General features: G+C 33.1%; 1 protein-coding gene across 2 annotated transcripts; it reads left to right on the top strand.

Moving 5' to 3' along the window:
* Nucleotides 1–41: 41 nt before the first annotated feature.
* On the top strand, nt 42–20451 carry LOC126778112 (rho-related BTB domain-containing protein 1). Of its 2 annotated transcripts, none has more exons than XM_050501505.1 (19): nt 42–87; nt 4081–4263; nt 5504–5607; nt 6346–6429; nt 7795–7908; nt 8419–8626; nt 10201–10293; nt 10830–10985; nt 11249–11334; nt 11744–11870; nt 12716–12853; nt 14186–14299; nt 15008–15178; nt 16123–16310; nt 17117–17174; nt 17496–17629; nt 18859–18980; nt 19239–19335; nt 20013–20451. In XM_050501505.1, the coding sequence occupies exons 2-18, from the start codon at nt 4084–4086 to the stop codon at nt 19316–19318; spliced, it is 2157 nt and encodes a 718-aa protein (XP_050357462.1). In that variant the 5' UTR covers nt 42–87; nt 4081–4083; the 3' UTR covers nt 19319–19335; nt 20013–20451. The 2 variants fall into 2 exon arrangements, with proteins under 2 accessions (XP_050357462.1, XP_050357461.1); XM_050501504.1 differs by having other exon boundaries at nt 82–259.
* Nucleotides 20452–21702: the final 1251 nt, after the last annotated feature.

Genomic DNA, 21702 nt, shown 5'->3' with positions numbered 1-21702 from the left:
GAGCTGCGCAGGGTGTTCATTCATAAAACATGCGCAGAACACTGCAATGCTACAAAATCAACTTCACTCTGTAACCGCGGAGGATAGGTATCGGTGATATTTTCATTAATATTTAAATTAATAGTAATGCCGTTGCGCTAATTCGTGTCATACGCGTTATTTTTAGTGATCAATATACGTAAAAATGTTTAGATGATCGTCATTATATTAGCGAGTGAATCTTTGTGAGTGGACCAATTCAGAATATATTGAAGAATCCGTAAGTGAATTAGCTTTTTATTGTTGTAAAATTAATTTATATTTCACGAAAGATAAAGTGTTTCTGAAATTGTAGGTTTCGTATAGTATTAAGCAAAAGCCTGGGATTAAAAAATAACTAAGTCTACTTCAATTTAAATTAAAACGTCCTTTGTTAGATGTTCGATGAATTGCATAAAGTTAAAAATCCATACCCACTTGTTATAACATTTCATATGAATATTTAATTATTATTAAAAATTATAAAAAAACTGTTTTCTATTTTCACATGTCTTGAACGCATTTTTATATGTATGAAGCTTTATGTTTAATTGTCAAAATTAGCAGCTGTTCAGCAAGTATGAATTTAATGACATTTAATACGTAAACAAAACTAATTTTCTACATATCGTTATTTTAAATTTTTTGTAAGCTAAATTTATTTTGAATATGTCTTTGTTTAACAATTTAAAAAAAGGGGAATGCTTAGACACAGGTAGGTAAATCGGATAAGCGTAAAAATATTACCAATTAATAATATTAATAGTAACTCATTAAAAATACCTTCAATATGATAATTGACTTTTTGAAATAGCTTATTTACATTAAGGACTTTATTTAAGTATCGTAATAATAAAGGAAGTAAACTAAAATTAAAATAAAAAAATATTAAAATAAAAATAGCTTATAAAAAAACTTATGATTAAAGAGCTGTAATATAAATACTGCAGTATTTTTTTTTCTTTTTTCCTGGTACTTGATTTTTTTAGTATTAATGTACTAGTTTACAGTCAAAACTGCTATTCTATTTATAAAAAATTTTTACATTTTTTAAATGTGTTTTGGTTGGAATGAACTAACTGCAGTTACCGGACTGAAATGATTACAATATTTAAAAAACATTATTGTAAATAAATTTAGAGTACAGTGAAATATGTCCTAGGCACAATAATTAGTGTATTTTTTTATATTATTTCCTATACACATTATATTTCATATATTTCTACATATTATAAAATTTCAGTATAATTTATTAACTTTCATTACCCATATATAGTTTTAAACTCATTAAAAAGTCAAATATGTGGTTTATTTTGTCTATTGTTCTGTAATGTAGACAACATTTCAACGCTGTATAACTAAAGTGCACTGAAAATATTAAAAAGTTTTTTTTACCTTATTGTAAAAATTATCTGTACTTGAAATTTTTAAAGAATACTGTTTTGTACTATTGCCTGTTGTCAAGGAGTTATTAATATTTTCCTACCAATTATGGATAAAACTTATATTGGTGTAACATTAGTCATAGGGATTGAACATATACTTTATATCGCTAGCTTGGCCATTGTGGCTTATACATATAAGATAACTTTGACAATGCAAATAACATTTATATTTATTTAGGAATGAGGTATATATATATGTATATAGGATTGTAAGTGTATTAAACTTGCCTATTAAAAAAAATATTAATTGATTAAGTATATTTATTAATTTCAGAATCATCTTGAAATACTTTGACAATGTTTAAGTTTTTCTTTTTTATAATTTAGCTCCTGATGATGATGGGTACTAAAATAAATTCATGGGTACTTAGATATACTTAAAAAGCAAAATCTTATCTAAACACAAAATTTGAACCAAATTGTTAGAGCAGATATATAGAGTATAGACATATACAAGATTTACTCATTTAATTTTAAGATATATTATTATAGTTTTATTTTATAATAATTATTTTTATAAATTTTTTATTATATTATAATGTTAATTATAATTTTTTCATAAATATAAGCCAATCAAAAACCCATTATACAATGTATTTGTGATATGTATATACCTTATTTTTTTAATTGATTGATAAAATATTTTATCAATTACTAAAATCTATTGTCCCGATTTTAGTCACCCAATACAAGAAATTGTTACTGTCTGTTACCTTCAAAGACTAATGCTAGAAATATCTATGTTGTCTATTCTATTTGCATAAAAACTACTCAATCGAACTCAAAAGCCTGTTCCTTGCTTGGTTGACATGCTTCCCCACATTGCCAGAATTAAAAAAAAAGAACAAGTACCTATATAAACCAATAGACTATTAACGCTTAGCCTAAATATGAGACGAGTTTTTTATTTTTAAAGTAACGCGGCACTCTGCCTGCCTCTTCGATCATTCTCTTCAATATAAAAAAAAAAAAAAACAAAATTAAGTAGCTTTATACGTTTTCAGGAATACATAATTGTAACGCGTGTAAAATTTACTCACAATTATGTATAAGTCAATGATCACATTCGTTCAGCCTTTTTTTTGTCACTGGAAAAAGGCATTTACGCTTTTCGCCCACATGAAGTGGGGGTCTTTGGAGCACTGATGGCGTTGGAATACCCACTAAACAACCAGAGGTATCCTCTCCGACAGTTCGGGGGGCGCCACGGGATCGCTTCCGCATACTACTGTGACGTCCCGTTGGTCGGCCTGCCGATGCCTTCATTTTACTTCCCGGATATAGGGAAACCACCTAGCCCCGGCAGCAATTACGGCGGGGGAAGAAGGTGCGCATAGCGCCGACGCCTCCTCCCCGGTCTTCTTCGGCAGATCGAATCAGCGAAGGCACTTAACTCACGCTGTCGCTCCACGGCTTCCTTCTGCGATATGACACTCTAGCAGAAGGAGACCATTTCCAACCAGCACCTCACGTTGCCGAGCATGGCGTTAATCACGCTCGTCTGGGGCCTCCACGCAGCATACTCCGTTAGGGTGTGGTGAAATTCGTTCAGCCTACCCGTTATACATACGTTTACTCATGTTTTTAGCTAGGGGCTGGTTAGGTTGCTAGAGCCGCGCCCTCAGAGGGGCCCACTTTGTCCCACAATTAACATAAGTACTTTGCTCTTATTAAGGATTGGCATATCCACCATAGATTACTAGCAGCGCCTCTAAGTTACAAAACGATACATAAAATTTATGCCGAATCCGAAATAATAGATTTGTCACTTAGCTAGTATCTAACGGGCACAAGTTCCAGGTGTCTTGCTAGATGCGCTCAGGCCCTACGATGCTTTTTAAATATATAGTATATATATTATATTATTATATATTTTAGATTAACATAATTTATCGTTATATTTGTTACAATTTTACGTGAAGGTTAAAGTCGTCCTATATTTTATAATAAATACAAAAGCTCTTCAATTTTTTTCCGGCGAAGCCTCAACACCGCTAGTTGGTATTATTGTACGGCTAGCCCATACCGTGGACCTATCCAACTACGCCTTGAATAATGTAATATTTAATCTCACAGATTTATAGCACGCAGATAGTTGTTGAAAATTTGTAATATTTTATTATTAACCACCAACCGTCCTCTCGCTCAAGTAGAATAAGGGCCCACATGGAGTTTATTTATATCATAATACATATGTATAACTCTATTGGTTTACGCGGGGTTAGTAAAGCTTCCAGTTAGTATGACTTTATCCAACATCTTCAACAATTATTGTCACATTTCAGCCAATTTATACAAAAGCGTAATGTATTGTACACCTTAATGTTCCTCGTGAATCATCCTCATAACACAAAGGTGTTAACCGTATTAAATTCTTTTCATAGTTCTTGAGTTTATAGCGTACAGACAGACGAGGCGGAGGGACTTATATTATAATACGTACGTATGTAGTGATAGTGACCTCAAATAATTTTTTGTATCGTCTACAAATATAATTTTTAATGAAGGCTCCTAATTACTTGATGAATTGATGCGATATATTCAGAGATGGTCGGGACGCACAGACTATGCTGACGTCATGTATATTCATTATTAACACAATGTTTTTTTTACATAGATCATGGACAACGAGCAACCCCATCAAGAGCTCGTAAAATGCGTGGTAGTGGGAGATACCGCGGTTGGCAAGACGAGGCTTATATGCGCACGCGCATGCAACAAGCATGTTTCGCTGTCGCAGCTGATGACCACCCATGTGCCAACTGTGTGGGCGATTGATCAGTATCGGATTTATAAAGATGTAAATTTTATTTTAACTAAATTATTATGATAAGTATTATAACGTTGGCTGCAATCTTATTATTGCCGACATGTTCCATTATATGTTACAGTCAAAACATTTTACGGTTAAAACTACTTTTGGCGGACAAAGTCAGTTATAAGTAGTTTTGGTTTAAGACCTCGGTTGGATTAGAGAGGGGAGAAAACCATTTTATTAGTCATCCCCTCCACAATAGTTTGACCGGGAAATATCTTTGACTATAATTTAAATAAGTTCTTCCTTAACAAAATATTTTAATTAAGTACTTACTTAATTGCTTTTTAAGTATATATATTACTAAAACAGCTGTCCCGATCTTTTTTTTTAATTAAAAAAAAGCCATACTAGTTGCTTTTAAATCAGACTTAAAACCTTTAACGATTAGCTTATATTGGGATTAACTGATAAATTTACTTATAATACTTGCTTATTGGACTAAAAACATTCAAGGGATTCTGTTAATTCACACACGTTTATTTTATTTAAACGAGCTTGAAATGTTATTTTTTTTTACGTTATCTGTCTCTACTATGTACATTGTTTAGTGGTTACGTCCAAATTTCGATAATAATCAGTACAAAGTAAAATTCTAATAGTTCTTTTAAGACTTCATTTACACACGATTGCACGTTTCGCCTCGCCACCCGAAGAATTGCTTAAGATATTCGTGTGACATTAGGCTGACACGTGTGACCGTTTGCACATTGTACACTTTGCTTTGTTTGCACATTGTATTGCACGCGTGTATTCATTTCAACTTCAATTTGACGAACGACGTCGAACGTCATTCTAGCGGCTTAGACATTGTTGCGATAAATATTAATATTATAATATAAATAAAATAATAATATAAATGTAATAATAAATATAAATTCTTGTGTTGCTTGATAGGGCGTTTGCTAAGAAATTAATGAAAAAGCGAATGTGAAAACATTAGTTCGCCTCGCCATTCTATTCCCGTCTCGGGCGGCGAGGCGAAGGATATGTGAATGGCGAATGAAACTTCTACATATTCACTCACTCGCTCGAATAAGTAGAATGCGGCTTAATTTTCCCGAACTATGTCAAATGTTACCGTATCAAAATTAAGGAGCAACTATTGAAAGAAACCTTATATAATTTCCAGTTTTATTTTTCACCATAATGTTTCGATTATTGTTAATTACTATTTATAGTAATGGCAATATTATTTTAAAGTAAATATATTTTTTCTATAAAGGTATTAGAACGATCATGGGAAATAGTTGACGGCGTTAACGTTTCACTCAGATTATGGGACACCTTTGGCGACCACGAGAAAGACAGGAGATTCGCTTATGGAAGGTAATATAAAACAAAATACAATAAATACTTTTTAATTCTATTTTGCAAGCGCATTAGATTTCTTGTCTTAGTCCAAGTTATTACCGTTAGTAGGGCTTTATCCTGGGTACATAGATACCACTCTATAATTAATTTGCATTGCTGTAGTTTGGTTTGAATGAGTCAGTCTATTATCTATTATGTTATAGGTAGACGGACGAGCAAATGGGCCACCTGATGTTAAGTGGCATCAACGACCTTAGATGTTGGCATTGCAAGAAATGTTAACCATCGCTTACATCGCCAATGCGCCACCAACCTTGGGAGCTAAGATGTTATGTCCCATGTTCCTGTAATTACACTGGTTCACTCGCCCTTCAAACACAACAAGTACTACTGTTTTGGGGTAGAATATCTGATGAGTGGGTGGTACCTACCTAGACGGGATTGGCATAAGAGGCATAACATCTTAGATCCCATAGTTGGCGTCTTAACGGTGTAAGATGTAATTATTTCTTCTAACGAATGATCACTAATTATCTATGAGTGGATGTGGCCACTTTCCACGATATCGCCCATTAATTACAATTGAAGCCTTAAAATTAAGTGTAATCTGCCATTTACTGAGTAGTCTGCAAAGAAATAAAAAGAAATATCGTCTTTATTTCTTTACCAAGTTTTATTCAGATATCTCTTGAATGATGTCACGCCTAATTTGATATCATTTCAATTGAATACGTCATGATTTTCTTGTTATAGATCTGATGTTGTTTTATTATGCTTTTCAATTACGAATCCAATATCGTTGAGAAATTGTGGCGCGATGTGGTATCCAGAAATAAGGTATGTTCATTTTTAATTTAAATTTTCGAATTTTCCATTTAGTTAAACGTACATTGAGTCGAGATGGCGTTTGAAATCCAGAAAATGTTTATATATGTAAAGAAATAATTGTAATATTTCTTTAATGTTTGCTAAGTTTGCTTTCATACTGGCAAGAAAGTTAACTTTCTTTAAATGGAAATGTAGAATAATAAACTTCAAATGTCGTTTCTTTGTGTACAGAGCAACCTGAAGTTTACTTGTTTGTAATACTTCATTGAAATAAAAAAAAAATGCTTATATATATATATATATATAAGCATTTTTTTATTATATAATTATTATTTTTATTATATTATATATATATATATATTTTATTATATATATATATATAAATTTTGTGACCGATGATGTCAGCATGAATCAGCAAAACTGTGTGTTTGCCAACTTACAGTGAAGCGGCTTGATGGTATTAACTTCAAATTGTTCTCAACTCGAGGGGATTTTTTGTCAGCTGGAGATATTAATGGGATGTCTCCATATTTTCCTTTTTTTAAGCATTTATATTATTGTTACTCTTCGTCTACTGTCGTGGTTTATTATAAGTACACTAATTACGTATTAATTGTCATTGAGTTTTAATTTAAGCCGAGATGGCCTAGTGGTTAGAACGCGTGAATCTTAACCCATGATCGTGGGCAAGCACCACTGAATTTTCATATGCTAAATTGTGATTATAATTCATCTCGTGCTTGACGGTGAAGGAAAACTTTTTTTTTTATATAGAATAGGAAGGCGAACGAGCATATGGGCCACCTGATGGGAGTCACCAAGTGGTCACCAAACGCCCTTAGACATTGGCATTGTAAGAAATGTCAACCAACCGCCAGCGCCACCAACCTTGGGAACTAAGATTTTATGTCCCTTGTGCCTGTAATTACACTGGCTCACTCACCCTTCAAACCAGAACACAACAATAACAAGTACTGCTGTTTTGTGGTAAAATATCTGATAAGTGGGTGGTACCTACCCAGACGAGCTTGCACAAAGCTCTACCACCAGTAAACATCGTGAATTTCATTGAAATTCTGCCACATGTGTATTCTACCATTCCGCATTGGAGCAGCGTGGTGGAATAAGCTCCAAACCTTCTCCTCAAAAGGGAGAGGATGCCTTAGTCCAGCAGTGGGACATTAACAGGCTGTTACTGAGTTTTAATTATAACTGACATACCTTACTCAAGCGGACTGTCAATATGACTCCTTATTTTCATCCGTTCCATCTAACTAATTAAGTTTAAATCTTGCACAATTTCTTAACCCAATGTTAATTAGCTTATATATAACCAACGTGATACGACAAATCAAGCTCACTTATATATTTTAGGAGATTCTGCCCAAACACACCGATATTGCTGGTGGGTTGTAAGAACGACCTTCGATACATGTATAGAGACGAAACTTATTTGAATTATTGCAAGGATCGAAGCCCATTTATCAGGTGAGATTTTTTACCACTTACCCTCATCATCTGTTCCGATCAACCAAGGGAAACATTGACGAGCTATTTTTTGGTATTTCTCTAATAATACCTTATATATGTGAATTATATATATGTCATTAATTTTCATTTAAAAAGTATATTAATCTTTATAGTACATTTTAATACTTTCAAATCGACTGGAAAATTACACATTTTTGGATAAGTCCTTGTTGTTAAAGCTGAAGAGTTCGTTTGTTGGAACACGCTTATATCAAGATCTACCAATCTAGCTCAAATTAAAAATATATCTTTTGCGTTATATAGCCACGTTATTGGAAAGGTTTTAGACAATAATATACCATTACAATCCACGTACGCGAAGCGTCTACGCTTAACGCAATAGAAGCCGCGCGGTCCCGCTATTTGTTCTATAAAAGCTTTAAGTTTTGTTTTGTTTTCTTGTTTTTTTTTTAATATGGATATACGCACATAAAAGACCCAAATATAAATATGTTTTATTATGAACAGGGCCCCAAGAAAAAGCGATCTGGTGATGCCAGATCAAGGTCGCGCTTTAGCCCACGAATTCGGAATTTACTATTACGAAACATCAGTGTTTACATATTATGGTGTTAATGAGGTATTTGAGAACGCCATACGAGCGGCTTTGATTGCGAGACGACAACAGAGGTTCTGGATGACGAATTTGAAGAGAGTTCAAAGACCATTGGTTCAGGTAACACAGAGTAGTGCTTTGTTTTGTTGATAGAGAAATAAAAAAAATCGTTAAGTACAAAAAGAGTAAATAAAAATAGTACAATTTATTCACCAAAAATAAACGAACAAAGTATCTTAGCTAATACTTTTCATTGTAGTACGACTGAAATATGATGAATGTGCAAAACACAATTAGAGGGTAGTTTGAGATAAAAGGATAGATTTTAAATAAATGTTCAAGCACACGACCAACGTGCTTACGTGCTTTCCGAGGCACAACAAGAAATCGTGTGTACTCCATACACTTTCAACATTCAAACTCCGGGTTGCTACTGACAATCTTCGACAGAAAAACCCAATAATTTTTGATTGCAAGTCGCACTATTATAAAAATTATTACATAATTATATTAGTTATAATGATTAAAGTTTAAAGAGAATATAAACCTAAATGCATTTATTAAGTTCTATATTTAATCTGTTGCATACGGGTTTGGGTTAATTACTACACCAAGTATTCTATTGTCTTACACCAATAATTTGTATTATTTTGTTACGTTAGGATTTAATATCCTTTATCAATTAGGTCTCATGGCATAGCAGCGCATTCAAGGAGTAGTTTATGTTTCATGCAATGATTACAGCCGAAGGCGTCTTTCCATTAGGCCTACTTGCTCATCTGCGACCTAAAATGTACTTCATTATTTATACCATGCTCACACTTTAGTCGATTACATTATGAATCCTATAACCACACGTAAATAACTATTAAATTGTCTTTACATCACGTATCTCATGAAAGCTAAACTTAAGTGGTTTTGAAAATGTGGTTAATAATCGTAATAATAAATAAATAATATCCTGGGACATTATACACACACGGCCATCTGATCCCAAACTAAGCAGAGTTTGTACTATGGAAACCAGACAACTGATATACTACATATACTACTTTTCTTTTGTATATACATACTTATATAGATAAATACACCCAGACTCAGGAAAAACAGACATGTTCATGCGCACAAATGTCTGTCCTGGGTGGGAATCGAAACCCCAACCTTCGGCGTGAAAGGCAAGTCCATCTACCAACCACGCCACCGGCTCGTCAATCGTAATGATAAAACAGTATTACATTATAATCAAGCTAGACCCAACCAATTAGAGGAAAGGTATAAGCAATAGAATATAGGTAATTAATTCGAATAGTATTCAAGGTTTTCAATTTTTTTTTCTTTTTTTTTGTATTATATCAATTAAATATAGAGACACTAGCTTCCACTGTCTACGACTGCGTATTAGTGGAGGGGAAAGGTGATAGGGAATAGGTAGCATATTATTATTATTATTATTAAACGACTTTTTTTGCATACTCACAAGAAAAAAAAAAGACATAATACAAGTAAAATAGAAAAACAAAAGCTGTTATATAAACATAATTGCGGACTGTAATATGATGCATGTTAGGGTCAGGATATAAGTAGTTTAAAATTCATTTTAATTCAAATCCAGTTTTGGTCTGAAAAATTAATAAAGATCCATCCAACCGAACATCACAAACCTTCGCTTCTTGATTGAAAGTCTTCTGTTTCAGGCTCCGTTCAGACCACCCAGACCTCTAGAACCGGAAGTGGTTATTGCAAATAGCGTTCTTTTGGAAAATATGACGACGCTTTTGAGGCAACAGGTAAATATTGTTAAATGTATTTGGTATCGTATTTTTTTTACTGTTGTTATCCTTTTGAATACTAAAAATACCTTTTAGATCGTTTTTTTTGCGTTTTGTTTAAAAATTTTGGATACATTGTGCATTGTGTTGGCTTCCTATATAATAAATAAAAAAGAATGTATATAAATAGTAATAAAACTTTTATACATTTTTTTTCTGCGAATATCTATCTATCCACTATGTACTCCGGACATAATTTATAACATATTACATAAGAAAAGAAGATTTTTATTAATCCTTATAAGCATTTATGTAAATTATATAATTTATTTTATATATTTAGGTATGTACCTACTAACAAGAAGTCTAATCATTTACGACATTGTACTTAAGAGTCCTTTGATACAAATAAATTGACAATAATAGGTTTGTTTTATTATATACTAAACATTTAAGCAATGAGATCATATTCAAATATGTTATTAGTCATCAATTGCATTTGGTGGTTGGCAAACTCTTAACTTGAACAAATTTAATTTGTATATCTTTGCCAGTATTTCTCGGACATGGTGATCATTTGCGGTGCGAAAGGATTTCCGGTACATCGATTCGTAATGGCCGCTGCTTGTGAAGCTTTCCATCGTCTCCTCACAACCGATTGTGTCAGCCTATCTGCGGAACTCGCGAGAAGTTCCAGTGAGAGTAGTATGGTAAGATAGATATATTTTTTATGTTCACGTTTACATTTGAGTCGTGCTATAGTATTACAGTACTAGAAATTATAACCCTCAAATTTTCAATTATCCAGCTAAGAAGCTATTTCACAATGGTTTTAATATTCTATGCGTTTAGGAAGTCTATAAAAAACTAATTAGTTTTTTTTGGGAACGTAAAAAGTAAATGTATTGTTAAAAAAATATAGACATATTTTAAGGAAGATTTTACAAATCCGAGGTGGATTTGATGATTTCAGGTAAGCAGTATGGGAGAGGCAACGGCGGGCGAGTTTAACGAGGACACGGAATACTTAATAAGACAAGATCAAGCAAAACAGATGAGGTGAGTTAGTGTAGACAATATTAAGATTGCCAACAAAGAATACACATCAAATTTACAGCAATATTAAGAGTTTTATGTCTACATGCTCCTTCAGTAAGAAACCGCAGCACGCCATATATCTCAGTAACAGTAATATTAAAGAAATAAAATTAAAATTGGAAGTACTGCTCTAAAAAAATATACAAAAAAAGTTATGTATACCTTAACGTTATTTATCATTTAAAAGAACTTATCTGATTAAATTATTTCTTTCGCCGAGGATACTTTTAAATATCAGATAATCTGTCAATTCTCTTTATAAAACACACATCTACTATTTCTTTAAATTATCATTATGGAGAAAACTATACACTCTTACTAAATAAAATTTTGTCTGATATCTAAAATCTATTCCCATACTTTGTCATAGAGTATGGGATCAGATCAAACGTCGATCGTCTTGTCAAATTCTACCCCTCAGCGACAATTGCAAGAAACCGCCAGACTTGTACAGAGAAGTGAATCATCCAGCCATAATATCTATACGAGTTGTTAAGGTAAGTTGAAAAGAAATTCAAGACCTGATCATATTTGATCACGAGTTAAACTGTGTTAGTAGCTTATAAACATAATCCTGAATAATATTATAATTGGGAAAGTGAGTTTGTTTTGTTACACTTTCATTTCTTAACTACTCAATCGATCATCATAATATCATGAAATTTTGCATACACGTTCACACTGCCTCGTTGGTCTAGTGGCTTTATGTAAGTCCGCAGACTCGGAGGTCCTGGGTTCAATTCCCAGGTCGGACCAATAGAAACTTATTGGGTTTTTCTGTCAGAAAATTCTCAGTAGCAGCCCGTAGTCTGGAAGTTGGAAGTGTGTACACTCCCTTGCCTCGGAAAGCACGTAAAGCCGCTGGTTTTGCGCCTGAACTCTTTCCGGTCGTGTCGGAATGCCGTCCCAACGGATTATGAGAGTTAAGGATTAGAGAATGCACCTGTGTTTGCGCACACACTTGTGCACTATGATATCTCCTACGCATTTGGTTAATCTCTCTTGAGATTGGCCGCCGAAATCGGTCTGGAGGACATTATTCTTATCAGTACACGTTCACACACGTCATGGATACAGAAAAAGACATAGAGTATCTTCTACCAGCGCTCTCCACTTCACACTACATATATAATACAGTTATACTAATATAACGAAACTAATATGAATATAAGTGTCAATATTGTTTTTTATTTAAGTAAATAAAAGTAAAATAAACGACATGTGATAAATGAAAATACTGGTATATATACTGGTATATGTGTGATGTACAAAGATCTCGCTGTTTAATAATCTGTTTAAAGTAATTGACAGATTTATACCGCAGATGATAAATTACTTCCAGTGCGACAAGATCCAACATGCGACGTCACAGACACAAACAATAGTGACGATGAGTAAACTAATATCGCAGATCGTGATGCAGGAGATAATAAACTTTGTTTACACGGGCGTGATTGAAAGCGGGGCGTTTAAACAGCAGGTCAGTGGACCTTATTTCGTTGTAATACAACGCATTTTGGTTTGGCTTTTTCGTATCGCCTATAGGTTTCGACTGCACTGCGATTCATTTAATGATTATAACAAAAGTGTTGTTCTAGGGATTATTGTTCTAAATTTGAATGTATGATTTTATTTTTCTATACGTCTGTATTAATTGACAATTTAAAAAAAAAAACTCAACTGTAATTTCTTTGGCATCTCTAGGGTCGAATCCTAGTTCCTCAAATGTATTAATTCTCTATCGTTAAAAGATTTACTCACGCCAATCACCAAAATAAATGTAAGGATTATGTATTTTTTTACATTCCATAGTTTCCATTGTTGATACGATAACATTATTCTTATTATTAAAATCGCAGTGGATTCTAAAACTGCTTTATTTAAATCTTATATTGTATTATAAATTTCGTTAATATTTTCCGCTGCTTTTATACCGACTGTCCTTAATCATAGTCTATTTCCTATTGCTATCTCTTATATACTATTTTTTATGTATTTGATTAATTATAATATTAAATAAAAATATAATAATAAATTAATAATGTCTTCTGCAGTCCGCTGCTATTGGATTATTACTGGTAATTTCATTATAATAAATAATTCATAAATCATGATTAATAATTTCTCATTATTATTTTTATTTATTATTAAAATGTTTAATATTGTATGTGTGCTTATATTTTTACGCCACACGTTCACATACAGCTTTTGTAATAAATTTCATAGCGCTAAACTTTTTAAGTACCTATGTAAAAGTTTTTTTTTTTATTATCTCGTTGCACGCGCATTATTTCTTAACCGTTCATTTTCATCACCTTTTTAAACAGTTGTAAACTAAATTTAAAATTAGAATGTTTTTTTTTATAAAATAAAAAACACTCTTTATACCGCTTTATATAGTAATATAATTATAGTTGATATCATTGATTAAAGTTGCATAATAAAACCGTATTTTATTATTTTTATCTTGGGGTTATTAAATTTATATAAAGTCAAAGTCAAAAATCTTTATTCAATATAAATATGTCCATCAATCGAGGCCCAAATCGCCTTAACTACCCTTATGGTAGCGGTGAATCAAACCAGTAAACATTCACAAGGGTTTGGAAGGAGGTAGGGTTGCAGTATAAAAAGGGTTTTCAGGCAGTTTACATATTGTCCCGTCGCCAAATTACAAACTACATTGTGGTGTGTTTGCAAGTAAACACCATTCTATTCTGTTCTATTCAGTAAATAAATGGGTTAAGGGCATGATGATAACAGTATCTTCAATCTATTAGTATGCAATCTGTCACTAAAAATATTGTAACAGGAAATTCGTCAAGCGGCAGAGCTCCTCGGATTCCATGAGCTGACGAAACTTAGCCAGTTCATACTTGACCAGCATTTGCTCTTCGATAAGGCCTTCATGCACCAGTTTCATACGGTAAGTCTTAAAACCCCTTCATTTCCAACTATTAATATTGCCTGCCTCGTTGGTCTAGTGACTTGATGTAAGGCCGCAGACCCGGAGGTCCTGGGTTCAATTCAATTCAAGGGAATAGAGAGTGCACCTGTGTTTGCGCATACACTTGTGCACTATAATATCTCCTGCGCAGTTTGCTAATATCTCTTAAGATTGGCCGCCGTGGCCGAAATTGGTCTGGAGGACATTATTTTTATTTTTATTGGAAGATACATGTTCAACGGTATATGACAGCCTAGCTATTTTTCAGAATTCGATTGCTAAGGTATTTGTCTTTGCCACTCCAAAAGCAAGCAAAACATTCAACTGGAATAGCAAAATTAATATTACATTAATTATACTAAATAGTATATAATTTAATATAGCCTGCAAGAAACTAATCATATAAACATGAATAAAGCTTAAATATTTTAGAATTTCTCTCAAGCGTTATCTAATTTTAATTTTATCCGATAGACTTAATCAAAAATTGTCTTTTTGTTTCTAAAAAAAAAGAAAGAATTACTAATACTTAGAAGTAACAAAGATACTGAAATATTTATATATTCAATTTGAATACGTGTATCATAGGTGTTAGATATAAATAATATTCATGAAAATTTACAATACAAATATACTACATTTTCATAAAGTTAGATATTTCTGCAGTATCCTGATATAATTTTCCAGCCGTTACCGACAAGACTCCGGGATATGTGCGTAGAACAAAACTTGTTCGCTGATGTAACCTTCGACCTAGACGATGGTATACACCTAGCTCATAGAGCCATGCTCATGGCTAGGTGTGATCCTATGAAAGCGATGTTTCAAGGACATTTTAGGGAGAGCACTTCGAGAGTGGTAAGTCCGAATTCCTTTTTATGAATAAATTTATTTCAATGTATAAGAACTAATAAATTGCAAACAAAAAATGTTTGCAATTTTTAGATTCGGTGCTAATAATTGTGGGTGACCTTTTATAGACGGCCTTTTTACTTTTTTTTTCTATCTTGCTAATGAGAAATATCTTTGTTTTCAAGCCTTTTTTTATAGAATAGGAAGGCGGACGAGCATATGGGCCACCTGATAGTAAGTGGTCACCAAACGCCCTTAGACATTGGCATTGTAAGAAATGTCAACCATCGCTTACATAGCCAATGCGCCACCAAAACGTTTTTCCTGTCTGTACTGGCCATCGTCGCGTTTGGACTCTACTACCACTTACCATCAGGTGGAGTAGAATCATTTGCCCTCCCGGCGAATATATATATATATATATATATAAAACCTTGGGAACTAAGATTTTATGTCCCTTGTGCCTGTAATTACACTGGCTAACTCACATTTCAAACCGGAACACAACAATATCAAGTATTGTTGTTTTGCGGTAGAATATCTGATGAGTGGGTGGTACCTACACAGACGAGCTTGCACAAAGCCCTACCACCAGTGTAAAACCAGTGTAAGCTTCTGGTTACTTCTTTGTTGTTTTAAGGAACACGTGCTGATAAAAATTAACTCAATTGTTTTCATATATTATCGAAAATTTACTTGTCAGATCAGTACATCTATTTTGTACTCGAACCTCACCAGAAATGTTAGAAAGTGATATGCGACATTGGCTCGATTATTGTAGCATCTAAAGTATATACGCTTCAAAATAGCGTATCACCAATAATAATCGGTTATCAGCATTTAGTATAAATATTAATATAAATTGAAATACGAATCGGTTTCCTTAAGAATATAATGGGATAAGTTCTGCGGAAATAATGTAATTCTTAACATTGAACAATTTGTTTCAGATATCATTTCCTGGCGTTAAAATGTATGCATTTCACATACTCCTTTGCTACATTTATTCCGACAAAGTACCAACCGTCGAACCTACGAGGTGTCTTGAATTACTGGAGCTGGCTAACCGACTTTGTATGAATAGATTAGTCAACCTTGTCGAGGCCAGAGTTATAGACCAACTACAGCACCAGGATAGGTGAGAATTGATGATTTAAATATTAGTGGATATTTGTCTTGATTGATTTAATTTATCTGATCTTCTTAATTTATGTGGATTATATGAAAAATATGTATATACTGGCATTGTTAGGCATGTGAATAGTTTTGACAATTCACCGCCATCGATCATGGGGATTTAATATGCTTGTGCGAGTTTGAAGCCGCAATTTTTATAAGATTTATGTGTTCTAACCACTGAGGCATATCAGCCCACAAATGAAATAAAAAATCAGCTAAATACACAAGCGTATCTGTTGTAGCGGGTTGTTATATATAGGCCAGTTATTTATCAAATGTACGGTGAGATGTCACGATTACATAGACAGATAAACCAATAGATCTATACATTATTATTTTAGAATTTTTTGTTTTCTAGACAATGCTTTAGGACCTGTAATAAGCCAAATCATGACTTTAGAACCAGCCCAGAAAAATCAAAGAATCTTAACCGAAGATTGGCAAGCACCGCTGAGATTTCATGTACTTTATTTGTGTTTTATCGTTCATCTCGTGTTCTGCTCAGTGACGGAAAGCATCGTAAGGAAACCTGCTGTTTCTGTCATAAGTGTGATGATTCAAAAATAAAATAAAACTCACTTGCTGGTTTGGCGGTAGCTTGATATATGGTGATGACGAAAACATAAAGATACATAGACTGCGTGTTACGATGTTCTTATAATTAAGACAGGCCTTGGCTGGGGGAATTGTAATCGATATTGTAGCGATATTGTAAATCTTCTTACTATATTCATCATTTCGGTTTTATCCTTTGATCGTTTTTAGACTTGGAGAAGATGACCAGGTTGTGGAAATCGCACTTTCTTTGCTTGAATCTGTAAAGGTTAGTGTTAATCTATTTTTCATTAATATCCTCCAATTGGACATAATGATATACTTATATTATTTAGAGAAATCGGCAATTATTATACCATAAAAATGAAAAGCCAAATTTTATAGAAATTCCATCAATTTCTTCTATTACGCTAAATAGAAAAAAATGTTTAGTGTTTCATACATTTTTGTAGTCCGTAAAAAAAACGCTCAATAAATTCCCAAATTACTGATGTTTACTTTTGAAGTCGGTATAATGTTTTGATGTATGGTTAATTAATATGAAGCACAAAAGGTAGTTACGATGAATATCGGCAATTGTCGCTTGCAGTTGCACAACGCACACAACCTATCGGAGTGGTGTACGTGGCGCCTGTGCGGCGCGTACGACCGCGTGTGTCGCGCCAAGCACCTCAGCGTGTCCTCTAGAGAGTACCTGGCTGACAATCGCTGGCCGCCTGTGTGGTGAGTCACATAATCTTATAGGCATATTAAATTAACGCCATATATAATAGCCGATAGCAATAGCAGGTGGATACATAAATAAAAAACTTTAACCAAGATATAATAATTATAAGATTATTATTACAAGAAAAAATAATTGATCGAAATCTAAAATTATCTATGGCATTCATTATGTCTGAAAAATGGCGTTTTGAATGTCGTCGAAGTTTTTTGCAGCAAAGACATTAGCGAAACGCATGCAATATTTAAATCTAAGATTTGTTTATCTTTACTTCGCCTACCATTGTAATATAGTATAGGAAATTTCATGCATATTTGTTTATTTATCAGTCATTAGCTGACCCGTGCCCACTTCGGCAAATATTGCTTGTGGTTCGGTTAGTACTTAGTCCTGACTACCAAAAGTCAAACATTATTAATAAAATTGTTTTGCATATTTAATATTTTAAATTATCTCTGAACTATGCAACCAAAAAACATACTGTAAAAAACGATATTTTATCTAAATAAAATTTTCTTGGTGATAAAGCAATTTATTTCTAAATAGATTGACGTTTTATAAAGAAAAATCGTCTAATAGAAATATCGCTCAATATTGATGAGATTACGACAGGTTCGCGGTTCCATATCTATGTCGTCTTTAACCATTCGTCCAAATTAAATGCAGTAAAAGCGAAAAGCCTTTTGTTTTAAGCAGTTGAGACGATAAGTTTACTTATTTCAATAAGAATTCATAATTGTTGATAATATGACCAATAAACATGACCTAACGATTTAAATATTATTATTTTAATATAAAAACCTACTTTTTGTGACTTAAATATAAAAGCTGACTTTTTTGTGGACATTTTCAAGCTTTACAACTTTTCTCTAGAACTCAATCATATATCTCTCTCACCGTTAAGACAGCGTTCGTAAAAAACGTTTTCTTTCGACCGTTTTTTCCTCGACTTACTTTGCAAATCTGACTACCAAGAAAATAAATTTTCATTTCATTCGGGTTAGTATATGACACTCACAAATAATATGGCTTTTTATTGGTAAAATAATTTTCAAAATCGATTAAGTAGATCCAGAGATTAAGACCCCCCCGGCCCCTACAACCTCACAAACTTTACCTCTTTATAATATTAGTATAGATGGCAATCGGGCCAGTAATAGAGCTAAATATTTTTAAATAACAAATACTCCTTTAAATATAATTTAAAAGTATAATTCATCATTTACAGGTATGTCAAAGAATTTGACTACTACCAGAAATGCGTTACGGAACAGTCGAAGGAACAAAAAGAAATCCGACCGAATACGTCCTTGCAGGCCAATCAGCAGACTGGATGTTTATGTTTTTCCAGTAAGTTCACCTCTACATATATATAACTCTCTGGTGCGATGTGAAATCTATTGGCTTGTCTTAGGGATAAGATTCGTATTCCGTGACGACAGAGCATGATGTTCTCGTATGACGTCATGTAGTCTCCGTCGCCGCGCTCGACTCCCATTATCTTCATTAATTTTTACGTAGACGCATGTGTATTTTTATAATATAGAAAGTAGTATGTGTACAGTGAAATAAAGAAATTGAAAAAAAGATAGACATATTTATGTTTAGGTAAAGTGCGTCGCGAGAGCGGGCCGGCGGACGCCACGACCGCGCTGTGCCGCACTGACCCGCAGCAGCCGCCGCTCTGACACCTGCCTTACTGGAGGTGAGCTCGCACACAAACACATATACATACACACACATGCGCGCCCGAACTGAGAGAGAGACAGCTTGCAAAACATAGAGAGAGGCATATGGAGAATTAGAATAAAATTCTTAATCCCTTTTTCAGAAACTTAACCAAAGTTAGTGTTCATATTATTGATGTTTATTCCTCGTTAGTATCATAGTTTGCTTTTAAGGAAGATAGCGATGTTCTGGTTTCAAATCCCGGATCGGACAGATAACAAGTTATTGCGTTTTGCTATCAAGATCCTCGGTAAACTGGACTTTGGAAGTTCCGTTTTACACTCCCGTGTTATACCCGACCCGGAGGTCCTGGGTTCCACTCCGAGGTCAGGCAAAGTCAGAAAAATGTCAGTAGCGGTCCGGGGTCTGGAAGTTGAAAGTGTATACACTCCCGTGCCTCGGAAAGCACGTAAAGTCGTTGGTCCTGCGCCTAAACTCTTTCCGATCGTGTCGGATTGTCTTCCCATCGAATTATGAGAGCTAGTGAATAGAGAATGTACCTGTGTTTGCGGATACACTTGTGCACTATAATATGTCCTGCGCAGTTGGCTAATCTCTCTTGAGATTAGCAGCGGTAGCCGAAAACGCTCTGGAGGACCTTAGACTTTTCCTTATAATTATAACTACAAATTTTATAAGTGCTTTGTTTCGCAGATCGCTACGTGTCGCGGTTCTCCTGCCTGTGTCCGTGTGCTTCATGAGCACAATATTGACTATTCTAATACTCTTTCACGTCTACACTTAAACTCGTAACTACACACAACAGAAACTTGGAATAACTGCTAAAGGGTAAATCACACATCGTGATCCGATAAATATTTGTCTATGCCCATTATGTTACATATAGGGAAACCCCCTTTAATATGCTTCTATCACTTAACCAACTACGATGTTCTTATACTACAATAATTCAATACATACTACACGTACAAACAATAACATGAACCTATAAAAAGAGTATGTCTTCGTTGTCAACGTCATCATGTCGTTTTTGAAGTCGATTTAAGAATTCTGTGAAATTAATTTATTGTGTATCTAATGTTTTTCAAAAGTATGTACAAGGAATACTTCTCGTGATTAAATATAACTTGGTTAATAACCAAGACTTATAAAGGTTTGATTTCGATTCGAAAAATACTTTACTTTTACTTATTTCTTTTCTTTTTTTTTCCTACTAATAGTATAAGATTTTTATTGCACTGATATAAATGATTTATTTTTTTTGGAACTAATAATTTATTGCCAGTAACATAAATTAATTAACGTTATTAGTTAAATGGAAGTTTTTAAAAATGTAGAGTAAGTAAGTAAGCTTAAAAAAATGTCAATCTTAGACTTGCGACTAATATTTGTGACATGCAATATATTCATACTATTGAAATATTGAAAATTGTCTCGAATTATATTTATAAAAAAATAATTTAAATTTGGAATACATTCGTAAAACCGATTGAATTCGAGCCATTAGCTGTGTCCAAGAAACGATTTGATTGAAGAACAATTCAAATCTTTCCTCAAACTAACTCAAAACTTATTTAAAAATGTGATAACAATAATCAAGAAAGCATTCAAAACAGATAATTTTCTTTGTCATGATGACACTTGACTTTTTAATGTATTAAAATGTAAGTATTTGTGTAATACAATTAAAAATATATTTTACAACTTTTAGTTGATAATATAAGATTAAATAATATATAGTTATATGTAACGCTTGATAATTCGTATAATATAACTTCAAATTTAAATTTTCGTACAAGTAATATGACCGAATTTTAAGATACAATAGAAACGCACTTTTCCGCAATAATTAAGAATTCGCGTATATAAAAAAGTTTTTTAAGAAAAAAAAACAACTGTCACTTTTTTACCCCCTTTGTCTCTTATAAGTAACACAATTATAAATATTACTAAAAAGGCTAAATAGTGTTACCTTAATCTAATTAATTAAAGTTATTCTTAAATGCAACTTTAAGCCTACATTTTAAATACTTATATATTTTATTTATCATTAATAACAGTAATCATAGACAAGAGATGTTTAATTTATAATTAAATAGTATTAATATTAGCAATATTTACACGCTCATATTTTTGTACATCATTTATTCATCATGTAGTTTAAGAATGATAAGTAAGGCATAACTTCGCTTTACATATAAATATCCGGCGGGCATAGACAAATCTACATATCGATTGACAAAATCGTGGATAAGACCGCATAAACTGTATAAATAAAAACAAAATATATAAAACCTTATCGGTGACTTTCTGCGGAAGTGGCGGCTTTTCTATTCTAGGGATGGGGACAGACCGATAAATATTTTTCTTGCAAAATTGATAT

The sequence above is a fragment of the Nymphalis io genome, chromosome 25, assembly GCF_905147045.1.
Source record: "Nymphalis io chromosome 25, ilAglIoxx1.1, whole genome shotgun sequence".
NCBI classification, from domain to species: Eukaryota; Metazoa; Arthropoda; class Insecta; order Lepidoptera; family Nymphalidae; genus Nymphalis; species Nymphalis io.
The sequence above is the reverse complement of the archived record's forward strand: the minus strand, read 5'-3'. Positions and strand labels throughout refer to the sequence as shown.